The sequence below is a fragment of the Theropithecus gelada genome, chromosome 14 (genome assembly GCF_003255815.1).
Source record: "Theropithecus gelada isolate Dixy chromosome 14, Tgel_1.0, whole genome shotgun sequence".
Lineage (NCBI taxonomy): Eukaryota > Metazoa > Chordata > Mammalia > Primates > Cercopithecidae > Theropithecus > Theropithecus gelada.
The window spans coordinates 46,910,401-46,932,078 of NC_037682.1; the positions used below are offsets into that span (position 1 = coordinate 46,910,401).

General features: G+C 39.7%; 1 protein-coding gene and 1 pseudogene across 2 annotated transcripts in view; both read left to right on the forward strand.

Moving 5' to 3' along the window:
- Nucleotides 1–21,678, forward strand: part of TSG101 (tumor susceptibility 101) — a 52,475-nt gene that overhangs the window by 17,381 nt on the left and 13,416 nt on the right. For both annotated transcript variants that reach the window (XM_025356181.1, XM_025356180.1), the window contains exons 5-7: nt 970–1,093; nt 3,741–3,807; nt 8,476–8,567. In XM_025356181.1, the coding sequence (XP_025211966.1) occupies nt 970–1,093; nt 3,741–3,807; nt 8,476–8,567 (283 nt within the window). The remainder of the gene's footprint in view (nt 1–969; nt 1,094–3,740; nt 3,808–8,475; nt 8,568–21,678) is intronic.
- LOC112606120 lies at nt 18,537–19,634 on the forward strand (annotated as a pseudogene).

Consider the following 21,678-nt stretch of genomic DNA (forward strand, 5'->3'; position numbering starts at 1 on the left):
TACGGGTCTAAGCCACCACCACTGACCAGCGGTCAATAGGTATTTGAGAGAAAATCTTAATAACTCTTACGAAAAAATAGGCAGTCTCTTTGTCATTGTTGTTAGAAGGAAAGATCTTTTAACACCTTTAACAATTCACCCCTTTTGTACTACAGTCTAGCAATTTCTAAGCTAGAATCTACGTATAAGTTTTGCTTTTTTTTTTTCGTTTTTTTTTTTTTTTGGAGACAGAGTCTTGCTATGTCACTAGGCTGGAGGGCAGTGGGCAGTGGTGCAATCTCAGCTCACTGCAACCTCTGCCTCTGGGGTTTAAGCGATTCTCTTGCTTCAGCTTCCTGAGTAACTGGGACCACAGGCACACACCACCACCCCCGTCTAATTTTTGTGTTTTTAGTAGAGATGGGATTTTGCCATGTTGGCCCAGCTGGTCTCAAACCCCTGGCCTCAAGCAGTTCACCCATCTTGGCTTCCCAAAGCGCTGGGGTTACAGGTGTGAACCACCTCACTTGGCTATAATCTACCTGTAATTTCAGAGTTCATAATATCTTTAATAAAAATTAATTTTAAGAACACGTATTTCCAAGATATCATTGATGTCTTTTAATGACCTTAAATAATATTGTGACTGTTGCTCATATTCATCCCTAAATTTGTATCAGTATACTTATAATAAATTGTGCAGTGGCAATAAAATAAATTTTTGTTCTGTGGAGTCAAATGAAGAACAAAACTATGAATTTTGCAATATGCTGCTTTAACTAGTGCTATTTTTATATACTTGAAGCAAGAAGCTTGCTGCACATCATGTTTAAAACCACCTAACTCTATTAAAATAAATTAATTAAATGAAATTCTTTCCTACAAAGAAAATTGTCAAGCTGAGTTGAAAACCAATGAGAAATGGCCAACCTTTTTCTTTTTACTGAAAAGCGACTCTGTAGCTGACTTGAATTTTTTTTCATTTTTTAGCCACAGTCAGACTTGTTGGGGCTTATTCAGGTCATGATTGTGGTATTTGGAGATGAACCTCCAGTCTTCTCTCGTCCTATTTCGGCATCCTATCCACCATACCAGGCAACGGGGCCACCAAATAGTAAGTAGAATTGAGATTTTACTTTAAAACTCACATAAACAAAAGAGAACAGAAACCTTTGTTAAAAAAAAAAAAAAAAAGAAAAAAAAAAGAAAAATTAATGACCTCTTTGCTTTTTAGCTTACCAAGCTAGTGGATTTTTTGGAAGTATTCTGAGGCCCCACATCTGCATGTACAGATTCCCACCAAAGACTGGCATTTGGGCTTCCATTTGTAGGTAGAAATCTAAGAATGGTTGTGCTGGATTCCAAAATGGAGGAGAAAGTGTAGAATAGAGCTAGAATTTTTAAAATTATGCATGCTGCAGAATAGCCTTATTTGATCAGCTTGGAAGCACATATAACTTGAAAGGTAGTCTGACCTCTCCTTTCTGTTTGCAACTACAAAATCAGAGTTGTAGATAAGGATTAAAGTCAACTGAAGCATTCACATTTAGCTATTCTGGGTATACACAATTGGACATCTAGCTCTTAGCCTTCTTCTCTTTCGTACAGCCAATTCATGATTTTACCTCGTGTGGAGTGGTGGGAGCATGGAGACAGTATCGCTTCTCCCCTAATTGGAATATATTATCTCTGTTATCTTGAATAATTCTTACTGATACTTAAAAATCACTCTGAATAATTGTGAGTTGGTTGTACTTAGTTTGAAATTGCTAAATCTGTATTGATTTCATTGTGTTTTGAGCTGTGACTTCTTTTTTTTCTTTTTTTGGTAAATTTTCTTTAAGGTTATAATTAACTGAACTTGTTTATCTTACAAGACAAATTATATGTGCTTTCATTTTTCTTCTGCTGAAAATTATACTTTTTCCTTTTTAATCCATTCTTTCCTGAGGAACATCTTGGTTTATAAACCGAATGGGAATTTAACAGAAATAATTTTTTAACCCATTTCTCTTTCTTTCCCTACCTTCCCAGAATAAGCTTGATTTTAGGATTACTATTTCTTTTAGTAAAGATACTGGTAATTCTTGTGGATCAGAAATTTGTTTTTATCTTATTAAATTCTGTTGACTCTAGTGCCCGAGAGTAGAGTATCTTGCTTAAATTTGAAATACTAAATATTTGGCTGGGTGTGGTAGCTCATGACTGTAGCCCCAGCACTTTGGGAGGCCGAGGTGCGGAGTGGATCACCTGAGGTCAGGAGTTCAAGACCAGCTTGGCCAACATGACGAAACCCTGTCTCTACTAAAAATACAAAAATTAGGTATGTGGTGGTGCATGCCTGTAGTCCCAGCTACTCGGGAGGCTGAGGCAGACGTTGTGGTGAGCTGACATTGCGTTACTGCACTCCAGCCTGGGTGACAGAGCAAGACTTCATATCAAAAAAAAAAAAAGATACCAAATATTTCCTAGTCTTGTTACCTTTGTTTATTTGCTCAGATAATATAGCGAGTGACCGCTATGACAAAAGTAACCTTTTCAGAAACTCAGGTAGTCTCTTAAGCAACTTTTTTTTTTTTTTTTTTTTTGAGACAGGGTCTTGCTCTGTCACCCAGGCTGGAGTGCAGTGGTATGATCTGGGCTGACTGCAACCTCCACCTCCTGGGTTCAAGTGATTCTTGAGCCTTAGCCTCCTGAGTAGCTGGGATTACAGGCCCCCACCACCATGCCCGGCTAATTTTTGTATTTTTAGTAGAGTCAGGGTTTCGCCATTTTGGCCAGGCTGGTCTCGAACTCCTGACCTCAGGTAATCCGCCTCAGCCTCCCAAAGTGCTGGGATTACAGGCGTGAGCCACTGTGGCCGGCCTGCAACATTTTTTCCCCCTAATTTCTTTGAGTTTTACATTTACGTTGGAAGTGCAGTATTCAAGAAAGAGACCATACTATTGTCACTCTTGCAATTCAGTTTTGTACTCAGTCACTGTAAGTCACATTAAACACTCTAGAGCTGATTCTTTATTCTTTTCTTTGTCAGTTAAGGTCAAGATTAACTTCTCTTTTTCTTCCTCTATGTTGATTAGCCTCTTGGCACCACTGATCTTAGTTCTTTGGCATTCATGTTCTCTTTAAAGAATATATAAAGTATTCTTTAAGCTTGCTGGATTTTAACCTTTTATCCCTAGTATTTCTGAGCTTTTGTTTTGTTTCTTTATTTTGAGATAGGGTCTCACTCTGTCACCTAGACTAGTTTTTAACAGTCTGGATAATGTAAGTTTTGTATAGGACTTCTCATAGTAATTTGAAGTCTCTTAAAGTCTTCAAACAAGCCAACAAAATCAGCTGTACTAAAACTGGTCAACAGTTACAAAAGAAATACCAAAAGATTTATTAGATATAATAAAGAAGTTACTCTCTAAGAAGTTAACTTTGGACCAAAGGAGGCCAGAATTACCTTCCTCTAAATTTGAAATTAAACCTGCTCTTATCTCAGGTTATAGACTTCTTGAGAACTTTAAAAGCTGACCAGGTTGACCTGTTTGCCAGTTCTTTTGGTTGGGGTTGTCGTAAGTATTGTAATTCATGTTTAATGATTTGAGGATTATGAAAGGGTAAGGTATTTGTTTTGTTTTGGTGCTGAGAATTGGATTTTTTAACTGTGTGAAATTTTGCTGTGTATTGACAGTGTGATGTATATCTTATTCGGTAGCCTACATATTCAGGCCTTGTATATTATTTTTACAATGTGAAAAAATTGTTTTTAGCTTCCTACATGCCAGGCATGCCAGGTGGAATCTCTCCATACCCATCCGGATACCCTCCCAATCCCAGGTAATGAAAAGTTATCTTTTGAATAATTGTATTACAAATTCTTCTATTAGATCTAGAATCAAAATAATTTGCTAATTAGGGCATTAAAATAAATTTAGTTGCAATTTAGTGGAAGATAAAATTTGGTTTATTGCTGGAATTTATTTATTTATTTATTTTTTTGAGACGGAATCTTTCTCTGTTGCCTGGGCTGGAGTACAGTGGTGCAGTCTCAGCTCCTGGGTTCAAGTGATTCTCCTGCCTCAGCCTGCCTAGCAGTTGGGACTACAGGCATGCGCCACCACGCCTGGCTAATTTTTGTATTTTTAGTAGAGACAGGATTTCACCATGTTGACCAGGCTGGTCTCGAACTCCTGACCTTGTGATCCACCTGCCTCAGCCTCCTGAAGTGCTGGGATTACAGGTGTGAGCTGCCGCGCCTAGCCTATGTCTTTTTTTTTTTTTTTTTTTTTAAAGAGAGTATTATAAAATATTTTTCCCCTTGGCTGAATTCATTGTAACTAACATTCCATTAATATTTCAGCTATCTATACTAGATATACAAATTTCTTAAAAGGGAAATAACAAGGACTTCAAGGTCAAAAACCAATTGAGATCATCGTCATTACTCATCCCATTTCTTTCCTCTGTAAAATAAAAATGCAGCCCAGGAGCTGCCTTTCTCTAGATTGAAAGAAACTCCTTTCAAACTATACACACACACCTTAAAATTCTAGCAATAAGGCCGGGTGTGGTAGCTCACACCTGTAATCCCAGCACTTTGGGAGGCCAATGCAGGCAGATCACCTGAGGTCTGGAGGTCTGGAGGTCAGGAGGTCCTGAGGTCCTGGCCAGCCTGGCCAACACAGTGAAACTCCATCTCTACTAAAAATAAAAAATTAGCTAGGCGTGGTGGCACATGCCTGTAATCCCAGCTCTTTGGGAGGCTGAGGTAGGAGAATTGCTTGAACCCAGGAGGTGGAGGTTGCAGTGAGCCAAGATTGCGCCATTACCTTCCACCCTGGGCAACAGAGCAAGGACTGTGTCTCAAACAAAACCGCACAACCTATCTTTTCTATACATTGCAGGAATCAATAGTTCAGATAATGGGGTCAAACTTGTCGCATCATATTTAATTCATAGACTGCCTGTACTGTCAACCTTTATTATCCATTTAGTAATAACATAGGTAACTAAATTTAATTCATAGACTACCTGTACTATCAACCTTTATTATCCATTTAGTAATAACGTAGGTAACTAAATTAAATTAACAATGAAATCAGTCTGTTAATAACACACTAGAAAGTCAATGATAATTACTAACCCATGTTTTAAATGTATACCTGTTTCAGTGGTAATCTAGGAGTACTCTCCAAAGGTGGTCTTTGGGCTAACTTAAAATTCCACTCAGCACTTTGGGAGGCTGAGGTAGGAAGATCGCTTAAGCCCAGAAGTTAGAGACCAGCCTGGGCAACATAGTAGACCTCATCTCTACAAAAAAAATTAAGATTAGCCAGGCACGGTGGTGTGAACCTGTAGTCCCAGCTACTTGGGAGGGTGAGGTGGAAGGATCACTTGAAGCTACAGATCGAGGATGCAGTGAGCCATAATTGCACCACTGTACTCCAGCCTGGGCAACAGAGTGAGAACCTGTCTCAAAAAAAAAAAAAAAGATTGGCATATACTGATGCCAAGATGAGACTTCCAGCTGCTCTAACAATTAGCAAGGAAATTTCAGTCTTCTAACTCTTCTTAGTTTCATATAACCCAGTCATAATCCTTATGGATAAATGCAGCCAGATTTCTGAACACATCATAGGTAAATATATATATGTACATATATAATATCTAGGATTTTGAAAGTTAATTTAGCAAACATTTCATTTCTGGGTTGTCTTAATTTCACAACTTTTTGGAAGGTAATAAGCATTCTGTCACTTTGGATAGGTAAGCAGAGATTAGAAGAACATTTGTCAGGGACAATAGAGAAAGATTCCTTTGGTAGTAATATATAAGCAGGTTATACATTTTAGATTTCTTGAGGCCCTAAAATTTCTGATTAAGTTCTAGAAATGGAATCCTACCTGAAGCCTTGAAATTACAAGTCTTTCTACTGAATAATTGCTAGTAAAAAGGAGGTTTGGACATAAGAGGGAATAATTGTTGAAGATATGCTATTGAAATGGACTTCTGAACAATAAGGCTACAGATGGAGATTTCTCTGAAGTTAATATCTATAGGCTTAGAAGAGTTTTATACCAAGTTACAGAAAAATTCAGCAATGTCATCACATTGTCTTTGCAAAGGTATGCAAAATGGGAGAAACTCCAGAAAAAAAAAGAGCAATTTATCCCAGTTTTCAAAACGGTAGATTTAGAAATTTCAGTAAGATTGACATTTCTTTACAACATTATAGTATGGATTACTGAAGAGACTAGAAACAAAAGTACTGTGTTTAGTAGCCTCCAGCGTATGTCCACTAGGAACAAAAATGCTTTTTTTTTCCCCTGATTTTGCTCTTACACTGATATATAAGAGAAGTACCATGATTACATTGAATCTTCAGCAAGTCATATATAAAACTTTGTTGAGGACAAGTTATAAAGTGGAAGCTGATAATACAAATAGGAGAATGTTTGAACCACTGCATTGAAAGAGGATTATTGACCATAAACTCAAAAGGAGCTCTTGCTCCAGTGCTCTAGGCTAGGTTTTTTTTGTTTTGTTTTGTTTTTGTTTTTTTTGTTTGTTTGTTTTTTTGAGACGGGGGCTTCACTGTATCGCCCAGGCTGGAGTGGAGTAGCATAATCTCAGCTACTGTAGCCTCGACCTCCTGGGCTCAGGTGATCTTTCAACCTCAGCCTCCCGAGTAGCTGGGACTACAGATGTGTGCCACCACACCTGGCTAATTTTTCTATTTTTGTAGTGATGGTTTCGCCATGTTGTCTAGGCTTGCCTTGGACTCCTGGACTCAAGTGATCCACCTGCCTCAGCCTCCCAAAATGCTAGGATTACAGGTGTGACCCGTTGCACTCAGTCTGGGCTGGCTCTTTTTAATCAGTAATTTTAATGAGCTTGTAAAAGGCAAATGTCATAGAATTGACAATTGTAGGTAAAGTAGGATTAATTGAGATTTATTGTCCAACTAACCAGGCAGCTAGTAATCATCCTATTCTAATTTTCTTCTTCTTTGTAAGGGAAACGCTGACAAGTAAGCATTCAGAGGAAAGCAATTAGATCTGAAAATCATGTCCTGAGACAAATGGTTAAAGGAATTAAGAATATTTAGGGCCAGGCACGGTGGCTCACACCTGTAATCCCAGCACTTTGGGAGGCCAAGGTGGGCGGATCACAATGTCAGGAGATTGAGACCATCCTGGCTAACACAGTGAAACCCCGTCTGTACTAAAAATACAAAAAATTAGCCGGGCGTGGTGTTGGGCGCCTGTAGTCCCAGCTACTCGGGAGGCTGAGGCGGGAGAATGGCATGAACCCAGGAGGTGGAGCTTGCAGTGAGCTGAGATCACACCACTGCACTCCAGCCTGGGCAACAGGGCGAGACTCCGTCTCAAAAAAAAAAAGAATATTTAACCTGAAGAAGAGAAGCTTGAGGGGAAAAATGTTAGAAGTTCTCAAATATTTGAGTTTTAGGAGTCTCCAAATAGTTGAGTGATCTTCCAAAATGCAAATTTAGGACTCCTATTTATAAATTATATTGAAATGATGTTTAATGTTAAATAGAGAAAGATGACCATTTGTCAGGGATGTTATAAATGATGTATATAGGTAAGAGATTGTTGCAAGGGTGATTGGAGTAGAATACCTCTAAGGAAAGTTCCTCTGACTTTGATATGAACACATGAATGACAGAAACTGTCCAGAAAGCGAGAAAAAAGGTTTTTTTTAAACTAGTTAAAGACGAGTTTAGTATGAATGTTACCAAAAGAGGAAAAGAAAACTGTTTTCGGGTTAAATATCCTCAAAGGTTACCAATAAGCCACAGGTAAAAATTAAATAGTATCATTTTCCCACAGACTGGGAAATCAGAAAAGTTCTGTCACAAATTACTTGTTGCTTCTGATGCTGTTGGATTGTCCTTAGAAATACTCTCGTTACAGGCCGGGCGCGGTGGCTCAAGCCTGTAATCCCAGCACTTTGGGAGGCCAAGACGGGCGGATCACGAGGTCAGGAGATCCAGACCATCCTGGCTAACACGGTGAAACCCCGTCTCTACTAAAAATACAAAAAACTAGCTAGGCGAGGTGGCAGGCGCCTGTGGTCCCAGCTACTCGGGAGGCTGAGGCAGGAGAATGGCATAAACCTGGGAGGCGGAGCTTGCAGTGAGCTGAGATTTGGCCACTGCACTCCAGCCTGGGCGACAGAGCGAGACTCTGTCTCAAAAAAAAAAAAAAAGAAATACTCTAGTTACGTTTCCGCTGCTATGAAGGTGAGACTCATATAACTGAGACCAAGCAAGAGCATTTAACCATTTAAGAGTAAATCCAGTGTCATTAATACAATTTCCATAGAACTTTAATTGAATAAACACTTGCAGCTCTAAAACTATAAATTCATCAACTGGTAAAATAACCATATGTCAAGCTTAACTTCCTGAATGGGGTTCTTAAAAAATACTATAACGTTGGGTCATCTTAAATGTTAAATGTTTTTTGTCCTTGTCTTTAGTGGTTACCCAGGCTGTCCTTACCCACCTGGTGGTCCATATCCTGCCACAACAAGTTCTCAGTACCCTTCCCAGCCTCCTGTGACCACTGTTGGTAAGTCTCCTTGAAAACTTGTGTTCCTCCATATAAGCAAAGTCTAACTCCCTGTTGTGAAAACCACATTTTACTTGTGAAATTTTGGACTACTCTTTCTTCTTAGAGGAAAACCTATAATAGTGTACTATAATCTTAAACTTGAAGTAAATGACTTATTATCATGTAAATGAACCTTCTACCAGGGCATGAACATAAATCTGATTAACTCATCAACCTTTCTGTTGATCACATGGTTTTATTTGTGAGCCAAACATGTGTAGAACTATTGGCAGATACATACATTTTCCTAGCTTGGTTATATGTGCAAACAGATCACCATCATTAAGAGAAGAAAGTAAAATGGGTTAATATGAGCAGGTGAAATAAGGCAAATTATTGAAGATCAGTAGTTTTTGCTTTTTGTGTTTGCTTATTACATTACCTGAAATATAATTTTCTTCAACTGAGAAAACTAAGGCAGTAAGAGAATTTCTTTAGAGTCCAACCTTCATCTATGCCTATCTCCCCCTTGCACCACCATATCTGCCTTCTCCCTGTTACCATAAGTTGGTTATCTTTGCTTCTATCTAAAACAGATTTATCCACTAGACCTTCTCCCCTCTAACGTACTTGGGGCATCACTTTAGCAGTTCCTTCCTCTCAAGTTTTATTCTCTACTGGATGACTCATCAGCACACAGAACCATGCCCTAAAAAAACTTTAAAGAGTCCTCCTCTTCAGACAAACAAATGGAAAAACATCTCATGCCCATGAAGAATTAATATTGTAAAAATGACTGTATTACCCAAAGCAGTCTGCAGATTCAGTGCAATCTCTTGAAATACCAATGTCATTGTTCATAGAAATAGAAAAAGCTATCACAAAATTTATGTGGAACCAAAAAAGAAGGCAAATAGCCAAAGTGATCTTGAGCTAAAAGAACAAAGCTGGAAGCATTATACTACCTGACTTCAAAATACATTACAAGGTTATAGTAACCAAAACAGCATGGTATTGGTATAAAAACAGAAGCAGACCAATGGAACAGAATAAAGAACCTAGAAATAAATCCACATATTTACAGCCAACTGATTTTCAACAAAGGTGCCAAGAACATACATTGGGAAAAAGACATCATTGTCCATAAATGGTGGGAAAACTGGATATCCATATGCAGAAGAATGAAACTGGACCCCTATCTTGCACTACATACAGAAATCAACTTGAGATGGATTAAAGACTTAATGTAAGACCCAAACTATAAAACTACTAGAAGAAGACATAGGGGAAACCCTTCAGGACATTGGCCTAGACAACCATTTTATAGTTAATATCTCAAAAGCAAAGTCAACAAAAATAGACTACTGAGATGATACTAAATTAAAAAGTTTCTGGGCCAGGTGCAGTGGCTCACGCCTGTAATCCCAGCACTTTGGGAGGCCGAGGCCGGTGAATCATTTGAGGTGAGGGGTTCAAAACCAGCCTGGTCAACATGGTAAAACCCTGTCTCTCCTAAAAACTAAAAATGCAAAAATCTGGGCATGGTGGTACACCTATGTAATCCCAGCTACTCGGGAGGCTGAGGCAAGAGAATCACTTGAACCTAGGCGGTGGAGGTTGCAGTGAGCCGAGATTGTGCCACTGCACTCCACCCTGGGCAACAGAGCGAGACCTTGTTTCAAAAAAAAAGCTTCTGCACAACAAAGGAGATAGTCAACAAAGTAAAGAGACAACCTGTTGAGTGGGAGAAAATATTTGCAAAGTACCCATCTGACAAGGGACTAATAAATATGCAAGATATTCAAACCACAAAACAAAAAACCATTAAAAGGTGGGCAAGGAACATGAATAGACATTTCTTTTTTTTTTTTTTTTTTTTTTTTGAGACGGAGTCTCGCTCTGTTGCCCAGGCTGGAGTGCAGTGGCCGGATCTCAGCTCACTGCAAGCTCCGCCTCCCGGGTTCACGCCATTCTCCTGCCTCAGCCTCCAGAGTAGCTGGGACTACAGGCGCCCGCCACCTCGCCCGGCTAGTTTTTTGTATTTTTTAGTAGAGACGGGGTTTCACCGGGTTAGCCAGGATGGTCTCGATCTCCTGACCTCGTGATCCGCCCGTCTCGGCCTCCCAAAGTGCTGGGATTACAGGCTTGAGCCACTGCGCCCGGCCCGAATAGACATTTCTTAAAGGAAGATATACAAATGGCCAACAGGTATATGAAAAAATCCTCAATATCACTCATCATCAGGAAAATGCAGATAAAAACTACAAAGAAATATAATCTCCTGAGAGTTTGAATGGCCGTTATTAAAAAGACAAAAAAATGAAAAATAACAAATGCTAGTGAGGATGAGAAGAAAAGGTGACATACAGTGTTGGTGGGAATGTAAATTAAAGCCACCATGGAAAACAGTATGGCGATTTGTAAAAAAACTAAAATTAGAACTACCAGACAGTTCAGCAATCCCACTCCTGGGTATTTATCCAAAGGAAAGGAAATCAGTATATTAAAGGAATACCTGTACTCCCATTATTATAGCAACAGTATTCATACTAGCTAAAATATAGAGTGAACCTAAGTATTTATCAGCAGATGAATGGATAAGGACAATGAGGTATATGTACACAATGGAATACTATTCAGCCATTAAAAAAGAATGAAAACATGTCATTGTAGCAACATGGATGGAATTGGAAATAATCTAGGCACAGAAAGACAAATATCAAATGTTCTCATGTGGGAGCTAAAAATCTTGATCTCCTGGAGGTAGACAGTAGAATGATAGACACCAGAGACTTAAGAAGTGTGTGTGGGTGGGATAGGGCTTTATGAAGAAAGGTTGTTTAATGAGTACAAACATACAGTTAGATAGAAGGAATAAGTTCTAATGTTTGTTAGCAAAGTAGAGTGACTATAGTTAACAATGTATTGTCTATTTCAAAATAGCTAGAAGGCTTAAAATGTTCCCACCACATGGAAATGATAAATACTCAAGGTGATGGATACCCTAAATACCCTCACTTGATCATTACATTCTGTGCAGGGAACAAAATATCATGTTACCCACATAAATATGTACAAATATTATGTATCTAAACAATTTTTTTAGGCCAGGCACAGTGGCTCATGCCTGTAATCCCAGCACTTTGGGAGGCCGAGGTGGGTGGATCATGAGGTGAGGAGTTGAGACCAGCCTGGCCAACATGGTGAAACCCCGTCTCTACTTAAAATACAAAAAATTAGCCAGGCATGGTGGTGCATGCCTATAATCCTAGCTATTCAAGAAGCTGAGGCAGGAGAATTGCTTGAACCCTGGAGGCAGAGGTTGCAGTGAGCTGAGATCAGGCAACTACACTCCAGCCTGGGCAATGGAGCGGGACTCCATCTGGGGGAAAAAAAAATTTAAAAAAGAATCCTCTTCTGTATTCCACTTTTCCTGCCACCACTATTGGGTATCTTTATTCTTCTCTGAATAACTCCTTGAAACAACTGTCTTTGTTATCTTCAATACCTCTTCTCCCTTTCTCTTTTAAACCTCCTCCTTTTGGACTTTTTCTCATACCATTTTGCTAAAACTGGTCATGATTACCAATAACCTTTTTGAGGTTACATCCAATGGATAGTTACTATCCTCATCTTGTCCTATCAGCAGCATTTCACACAGTTGGTTATTTCCTCCTTGATACACTTTCCTCTCATTTTCCAAAACACCATGCTCACTTGATTTTCTTCCTCTCTCATAGGTACTCGTACTTAGTCTCCTCTGCAAGTTCTTCCATTTTTCTTAACATTGGTGTGACCCCGGGTTAGTCGTTGGCACTGTGTAGTCTCACTCTCCTGATAATTTCCACCAGTCTCATAGCTTTAAATACCATCTCTGTGCCCCCAGTTCTCAAATTTATGTCTCTAACCTATACCTCTCTCTTGAACTCCAGATTCTTATATCCAACTGCCTTTTCAGTATCTCCCCTTGGATTCTTAATAGTCATCTCAAACTCAACACAACCAAAACCGAATTCTCAATCTTTCTAACACCTGCCCCATCTCCGTCTCCATTGTTACCTACTCTGTACTCTTCGGAGTCATCCTTGACTCCTCATCAGGAAATCCTCTTGTCTTCAAAATGTATCTAGAATCTGATCATATCCAGTGCTGATCCAGGTTACCTTTATGTCTCATCTAATTTAATTCAAAAGCCTTCCACAAGATTTCTCTGCTTCTCTCCTTGTCCCCCTACATCTCTCTTTTTTGCACAGCAGCTAGAGTGATCCTAATAAAATATAAATAAATCGTATTACTCCTCTGCTCAAAACCTTCAGGCGACTTCCTGTTTCACTCAGAGTTCAGTCCAAAGTTCTTGGGCCCAGAAGGCTGTACATGATCCTGCCTTCTTCCCCATTACTTTTCTGACCTCATCTCCTACTGGTCTCCTGTCTTAGGATTTGCCCGCGGCCTATTTCCTGTGCATGGATCAGCCAGGCCTATCCTTACCAATTTGCTGCCACCACCACCAATCACCCCTCCAACCCCCTACCCACACATTCAACATCCAGAAGAGGGCTTGGTATATAGAAGTTCACCATTAAAGAGATTTGCTGAGTTCCTGAATGAATACAGAATCTTGTGAAGTTTATTTTTCTGTTATATTTTCTGATAACTTGTAACCATCCTGAGGTCTGATGTAGATGTTGTCCCCTACCCCAAAAAGCATTATTTCCACTGTTTTTCTCATTGATACACACTATTCAGGTTCCAGTTATGTGGTTTTGATTTATTAAAATGTATTTGTCATTAATGTAACTGCAATATAATAAAATGTTTGGCGTTAGAAACCTAAATGATAAAAGGTCTTTAATCCATAAGCAAAGCACACTAAATCTGGTGAAGCTCTCTGTTTTGGTTTGGGCATTATCAATAAAATAGGAATAGTGCTATTTGTCACCCTGTTTCTCGTTGAGATAATAGTATAATCCTTTTGATTTGTAGAGAACCTTAGTTTATAAATATCTTTTTATGTTAATTTGTTTCACTACATTAGATATGAAGCATTTTTTGTAGCTTAGATTATTTCCATATATCCAAAGAATAGGAAATGTGTGGAAAATGGTATATGTGGAATCAGATCTCATGTTTATGATTTTTGAACAGGTAATCAAATCAACTAATATTTTGCTGTGCATTTTCAAGAGTACTGTCTTAGGCATATAGGCTAGAGATAAATTATGATAATCTAAGATATCCTTTAATATATATTATTTTTCTACCCTTTGATCTTTGCCTACTTGATTTTTTTCATGTTTCAGTAGTTGTTGAACTTTTAGTAGTCTGTTGAACTTTAGACTTACATTAAAGGAAAGCAGAAACATAAAAGTATCATTTAGATATTAGAATCCGCAGTCACGTTTTCTGTTTATCAATGGTCAGAATTTGGGCTGTTACTCTGTTACCGAGGCCATGAGAAAGAATGAATATGGTTATTTATCCTTATTTTTTGTTTGTTTGTTTGTTTTTGGTTTTTTTGTTATTGTTTTTGAGACAGGATCTTGCTCTGTTGCCAAGGCTGGAGTGCGGTGGCGCGATCTTGGCTCACTGCAACCTCCACCACTCAGGTTCAAGCAGTTCTCCTGCCTCAGCCTCCTGAGAAGCTGGGATTACAGGAGCATACCACCACACCTGGCTAATTTTTATATTTTTAGTAGAGACAGGGTTTTACCATGTTGGCTAGGCTGATCTCCAACTCCAACTCCTGACCTCACCGCCTGCCTCAGCCCCCAAAGTGCTAGTATTATAGGCCTGAGCCACCACACCTGGCCTGTCCTTGTTTTTTGATACAGGATCTTGCTCTGTTGCTCAGGCTGGAGTGCAGTAGTGCTGTCTGCCCACTGCAACCTCCATCTCCTGGGCTCAAGTGATCCTCCCACCTCAGCCTCTTGTGTAGCTACGACTGTAGACACACACCACCATGCCTGACTAATTTTTGTATTGCCCGGGCTGGCCTTGAACTCCTGGATTCAAGTGATGCGCCCACGTTGGCCTCCCGGATTACAGATGTGAGCTACTGCACCAGGCTCCCTTGTTCTTTTTGAAACTTAGCAGTTTCACTCTGTAGATTTTATTGTTTTATTTTAGAGACAGAGCTTCGCTCTGCCACCCAGGCTGGAGTGCAGTGGCGTGATCTTGGCTCACTGCAATCTCTGCCTCTTGGGTTCAAGCGATTCTCCTGCCTCAGCCTCCTGAGTAGCTGACACTACAGGCGTGCACCACCGCACCCACTAATTTTTGCATTTTTAGTAGAGACGGGGTTTCACCATGTTAGCCAGGCTAGTCAAACTCCTAACCTCAGGTGATCCATCTGCCTCAGCCTCCCAAAGTGCTGGGATTACAGGCATGAGCCACCTCGCCCGGCCTGGATTTTAATTTTATGGTGTAATCTGAACTAAGAAAGATGTAAAATTTACCAAATGTTCAAGAATGTCAGTATATAGTACGGTACCCAGAAAAGAATGGTGTTCCACTCAGTGATACTTCCACATGTTACGAATTTATGTGTGAGGAACGTCAGTGGACTAATTGGCCTCTTTATGAAGTCCCTTGGAGGGTGTACTCTCAACTATACTTTGCTTGTGCCAGAATCTCCAGATTTGTTTGATCTGTGTAGAGTCCTTTTACCAGAGTGCTATAGATATCTTCAACCTCAGTTTACATAGTGTTTTGAAAACTCTAGGGAAATGAGGACGTGGTAGTCGGTGAATAATGAAGGAACAAACCGATTCATGTAGCAAAAATAATAATAATAATAATAAAATAACTGGTAGTATGCATTGAAACTTAACACAAAGATTCTTTTTCCTGTTACTATAGACACAAAACATAAATTGACTATACCTATCTTAATCAGTTTCACATACAAGATCCCTGAAAAATAGTGGGTATTGATGGGCACCAGGTGAGCCACCACAAAGTTTCTCTACCACAACCACCACCCCTGCCCCGGCAAAAAAAGAGGAAGTTTAAAAGGCTTTGGCACTTCTTTACTCCAGTCTCAGCAGAGTGTGAAAGTTCTCTTTTGAAGGCTGACTTATTTTAAAAAGCTATATAGATGATTGTACTTGATTTATAGCTCTGAATCCTAGGCTTTAGGCCCTTAACATATACACAGTTTGACTTTTTACTAGTTGCAGTTTAATAATAGTAAAATTGAAGAATAGGTGTTTATTCCCAGTTAAAGCCAATACCTACCACAGAATTTTTCTTGGTAAAACTTCATAAATACTGTATATTTCAACCTCTGAGTTTTAAAAATGTCATTTTAAGATTTTGTTTCTAAAAATCAAATAAACAAGGATCAGAAACAGTAAGTTTGGAAGGCTGCTATTAACAGAGATTCAGGGATCTTTGTTTTACCTTTGTTAAAGTGTTGTTTAAAAATGTGGGAGTGGAAAACCCTGAAAATGCCGCAGCTGAATGATTTGTTTCTGTAGTTTCCACTCTTTAGTCCATACTGTATATTTAGTTAAAGAAAGAAAAAGGTAAAGAAAAATAAGAGAGCTTACTTGTTAATATTTCTTTGAGGATAGAAGCTAGTAAACATGACAAGTTTTTCTTGACTGTCTTATCCAATGCTGTTCTTCTCTCTGGCCATCTTAGATTAAGTGTTTGACCTACAGAGGCTATACTTTTGCCCGGGCGTGGTGGCTCACGCCTGTAATCCCAGCACTTTGGGAGGCTGAGGCAGGTGGATCACGAGGTCAGGAGATTGAGACCATCCTAGCTAACATGGTGAAACCCCGTCTCTACTAAAAATACAAAAAAATTAGCCGGTCGTGGTGGTGGGCGCCTATAGTCCCAGCTACCCAGGAGGCTGAGGCAGGAGAATGGTGTGAACCCAGGAGGCCAAAATTTCTTCTTCTTCTTGTTATAGCAGGTATAGAGAATATTCAAATTTCTCCTAAGATGTTTGAGAAAAAAGTTTTGTTTGGTAAGTGTTCACAAAGTAGATGAGACTCTTCCACCAAATCTTTTTTCTTATTTGTTTGCATAAACAGTATCTTAAAGTGGCGTGGTTCATCGAATTTTGAACTTTGATGAGTTTTTCTTTTACTTCTTTGAAAAACTGGGTTTTTCTTTTTCGACTTTTTAATTTCGGATCTTAGTTATAATTCCTTTTTTTTGTTTTACAAAGTAGTTCGATTTTTAAAAGTTTAGATATACTTCACAGTGAAGTCTGTGTGTGATGGAGATAAGACTAGGTCTAATCTTGGTGTTTGTAGCTTCCTCAGGTGAACTATGACCTTTATAGGCTGAGCGACTGCTGCCTCAGCTTGGTTCCTATTTTGAGTGTTAATGGCTTTGGCTGGAGAGTCTTGGCAAGGACTTATTTGGTGATGTTATGGCAGCATTTGCCTGAACATATTCTATAAAGAGAAATACAATGTAAATTCCAGGATTTAAATGTGTGTTTTTAAAAATAGGGATTTAAAAGTTTAGCATCAGTATAATTTGACCCATTAGACCAGATAGAATAGCTTTAACAAAGTATGTTGATGTGTTTATGTGTGAAAAATTCACTAACTATAAAAAGACCCTTAAGTTTTCATTAGTTCTAATAACTTCTGTGCCAATTAATGGAATACCACCACTGTTGCATATGATTGAATGCTTAATTATAGTCATATCATTTAGGTACCTAATCTATGGGAGAAGGATTTTCCCTCCTATCTCACAAGAACCATCATAAAATATCATATAGATTATAAGACAGGTTCTTTTAGAAAGGTTTTTAAAATTCCTTCTGCTAATGCATCCTTATACTATAAAATGGGGACTTAATGAAATCTTCAATAGTCATCATTTCATGAATCACTCTTTGGATATGAAATTCTAAACCAAACTCTTGTAGAAATGGGCTTTTTCACTTTCTTTAAAGGACTTTTTAAGTACAGTAAAAGAAATTAGAGATTTTTATTTGGTCTAAATTCTGTCCAGATGACTGAACAACTAAGACTTTAATTCATATTAAGTCTGTGAAAGGGAGCTCACTCTCTGACATATTTTAATCTGTATATTCAGTGAGTGTGGAAAAATGTGTTGCCTTTTTACATAGCCTCATTTGAAGGAGACCGACTTACTCTACAAATTGCCATGAAGAGCAAGTTCTTGATTAGGTAAGAAAATACCCTTTAGTTAAGTACCTGTAAAGTTTGGAAGTTCACAAAACCACCTTCACTTCTGACACTCATTGCAAGTTCAGGGTTTCCCAAGGCCACCCTAAGGTTCTATAATTATCTAGAAGGACTTTAAAAGCTTGCTGAAAACTGTTATACTCACAGTTATGACTTATTATGGCAAAAGATACAGATTAAAGTAGGCTAAGGAAAGACACTTGTGCAACCCAGAAAGTTCCGAGTGCAACGCTTCTAGTTGTCTTCTCCCAGTGGAGTCATAGGCAGTGCTGATTTTTCCCAGTAACAGTATGTATCATCATGCATGGAGTATTACCGACCAAGGTAGCTCACCTGAGCCTTGGGTCTAGAGTTTTTATCGGGTCTTGGTCATATAGACACCACTGACTGCCTGTGAGGTTACGCTTTAGTCTCCAGCTCCTCCAGAGGTTAAGCTGTTAACTATCACTGCATGGCCCAAAGAGCCCCCCATAAATCACATTGTTAGACTGTCTGGTGTAAATACAGGACGCTCTAATTCGTCAGGAAGTTACAAGGGCTTAGAAATCACCTCCAGGAGCCAAGGGCAAAGGCATGGCCTCTCTTTGGGTAAAGTTAATTCTTGACTACACAGAACCAAGTTATAAGGCATTTTGCCTTATTTTGCTTGAACTTTAAAAATATCTGAATACAGGAGCTGCTGCCACCATCGCTGCAGCAATGGCAGGCACTGCCACCGCTGCCTGAGGAGTGGGCTTGGGAAGGAAGTGGTCATCTCTCTCGGAGCTTTTTCGGAAGCATCCTTGTCCCCTGCAACCCTCCCACAGGAATGACAGTGGACAAAAGTGAGCTGGTACAGAAAGCCAACTCACTGAGCAGGCTGAGTGCTGTGATGATGTGGCTGTAGCCATGAAGGCAGTCAGGGAACAGAGGCATGAATTCTCCAACGAAGAGAGAATTGCCTACAAGAATGTGGTAGGTGCCTGCTGCTCTTCCTGGCGTGTCACTCCAGCATTGAGCAGAAAACAGAGGAAAGAGAAGAAGCCGCAGGTGGGCAGAGAGTACCATGAGAAGATGGAAGCAGAACTGCAGGACATCTGCAATGACGTTCTGGAGCTGTTGGACAAATATCTTACTCCCAATTCTATACAACCAGAGAGAAAGGTGTTCTACTTGAAAATGAAAGGAGATTATTTTAGGTATCTTTCTGAAGTGGCATCTGGAGACAACAAACAAACTGTTATGCCCAGACCGTTTGATCCCCAAAGAAGACCACCAGAGTCCAGTGTCAAAGCCAAGCGGCAAGGATCTTTACTACAAGTTCGAACTTGGTCCCTCCATTCCACAGTATACAAGAGGGCCCCGAACAATGCGAGCGTTTGCTTTTTATAGCCCGAAAGTTGCAGAGGAACAAAGAAATTCTTTTGGCTCCCGCGCTTTCAGTAACCTTGAACAGCTGTCCCCTTACCGGAGACTTTCCAGGTGGTGTTTGTACTGGGCTCAGGGAGTTTGAGAGATATATGGTGGTATGTGGTGGGATGGGAGGATGGGATGTGTTTGTACTAGGCTCAGGGAGTTTTGAGGAATGTGCCCAGCTCCTTTCAAAACCACTATGTTGAACTTCCAGCAGGCGTATCAGGAACCATTTGAAATTAGTAAGAAAGAAGAAATACAGCCTACACATCCAATTTGACTTGGTCTGGCACTTAATTTCTCAGTCTTTTACTATGAGATTCTAAACTCTACTGAAAAGGCCTGCAGCCTGGCAAAAACAGCATTTGATGAAGCAATTGCTGAATTGGATACACTGAATGAAGAGTCTTAAAAAGACAGCACTCTGATCATGCAGTTACTTAGGGACAGTCTCACTCTGTAGACATCAGAAAACCAGGGAGATGAAGGAGATGCTGGGGAGGGAGATAACTAATGTCTCTTGTGCTTTATGATCTGTTCAGCGTCACTCTGTACCCTCCGTAGATATCCCTTGTGTGATAAAACATAAAGAATCGTACGTTGACTTGCTATTTTTCACAGCCTCAGCCTAGCAAAAATGGTTCATGGGATAAACAGCTGGTATTTGTATTCTAAAACTCAGATTGGTCACATAAATGCCACGGCATTCTGAAGTTTTTATTTTGGTTAACATTGACAGGATTAGGTGTGTTTAATTTTTTAAAAATTCAATACTTGTGATTATGGGGTTTTGTAATTTAGCAAAACTCTTACTTGTAGAAAAAATAGACCTGAATGGTCTTTGTTCCAAGATGGCCGAATAGGAATAGCTCCAGTCTACAGATCCCAGCATGAGTGAGACAGAAGACAGGTGATTTCTGCATTTCCAACTGAGCTTTGAAAAGAGTAATGGTTCTCCTGGCATGGAGTTTGAGATGGGAGAACAGACAGACTGCCTCCTCAAGTGGGTCCCTGACCCCTGAGTAGCCCAACTGGGAGGCACCTCCCAGTAGGGGCTGACTGACACCTCATACAGCCAGGTGCCCCTCTGAGATGAAGCTTCCAGAGGAACGATCAGGCAGCACCATTTGCCATTCTGCAATATTCGCGGCCTCCACTGGTGATACCTGGGAAAACAGGCTCTGGAGTGGACCTCCAGCAAGCTCCAACAGACCTGCAGCTGAGGGTCCTGACTGTTAGAAGGAAAACTAACAAACAGAAAGGACATCCACACCAAAACCCCATCTGTACGTCACCATCATCAAAGACCAAAGGTAGATAAAACCACAAAGATGGGGAGAAACCAGAGCAGAGCAGAAAAGCTGAAAATTCTAAACATCAAGCACCTCTTCTTCTCCAAGGGAATGCAGCTCCTCGCTAGCAATGGAACAAAGCTGGAAGGAGAATGAATGACTTTGATGAGTTGAGAGAAGGCTTCAGAAGATCAGTAATAACAGGCTTCTCCAAGCTAAAGGAGGATGTTCGAACCCATTACAAAGAAGCTAAAAACCTTGAAAAATGATTAGACAAATGGCTAACTAGAATAAACAGCATAGAGAAGACCTTAAATGACCTGATGGAGCTGAAAACCATGACACGAGAACTACGTGATGCATGTACAAGCTTCGGTAACCGATTCGATCAACTGGAAGAAAGGGTATCAGTGATTGAAGATCAAATGAATGAAATGAAACGAGAAGAGAAGTTTAGAGGAAAAAAGAGTAAAAAGAAACAAAGCCTCCAAGAAATATGGGACTATGTGAAAAGACCAAATCTACGTCTGATTGGTGTACCTGAACGTGACGGGGAGAATGGAACCAAGTTGGAAAACACTCTGCAGGATATTGTCCAGGAGAAGTTCCCCAACCTAGCAAGGCAGGCCAACATTCAAATTCAGGAAATACAGAGAATGCCACAAAGATACTCCTTGAGAAGAGCAACCCCAAGACACAAAATTGTCAGATTCACTAAGGTTGAAATGAAGGAAAAAAATGTTAAGGGCAGCCAGAGGGAAAGGTCGGATTACCCACAAAGGGAAGTCCATCAGACTAACAGTGGATTTCTCGGCAGAAACTCTACAAGCCAAAAGAGAGTGGGGGCCAATATTCAACATCCTTAAAGGAAAGACTTCAACCCAGAATTTTATATCCAGCCAAACTAAGCTTCATAAATGAAGGAGAAATAAAATCCTTTACAGACAAGCAAATGAGAGATTTTGTCACCACCAGGACCTGCTTACAAGAGCTCCTGAAGGAAGCACTAAACATGGAAAGATCAGAGCAGAACTGAAGGAGGTAGAGACACAAAAAACCCTTCAAAAAAATCAGTTAATCCAGGAGCTGGTTTTTTGAAAAGATCAACAAAATTGATAGACTGCTAGCAAGACTAATAAAGAAGAAAAGAGAGAAGAATCAAATTGACACAATAAAAAATGATAAAGGGGATATCATCACCGATCCCACAGAGGTACAAACTACCATCAGAGAATACTATAAACACCTCTATGCAAATAAACTAGA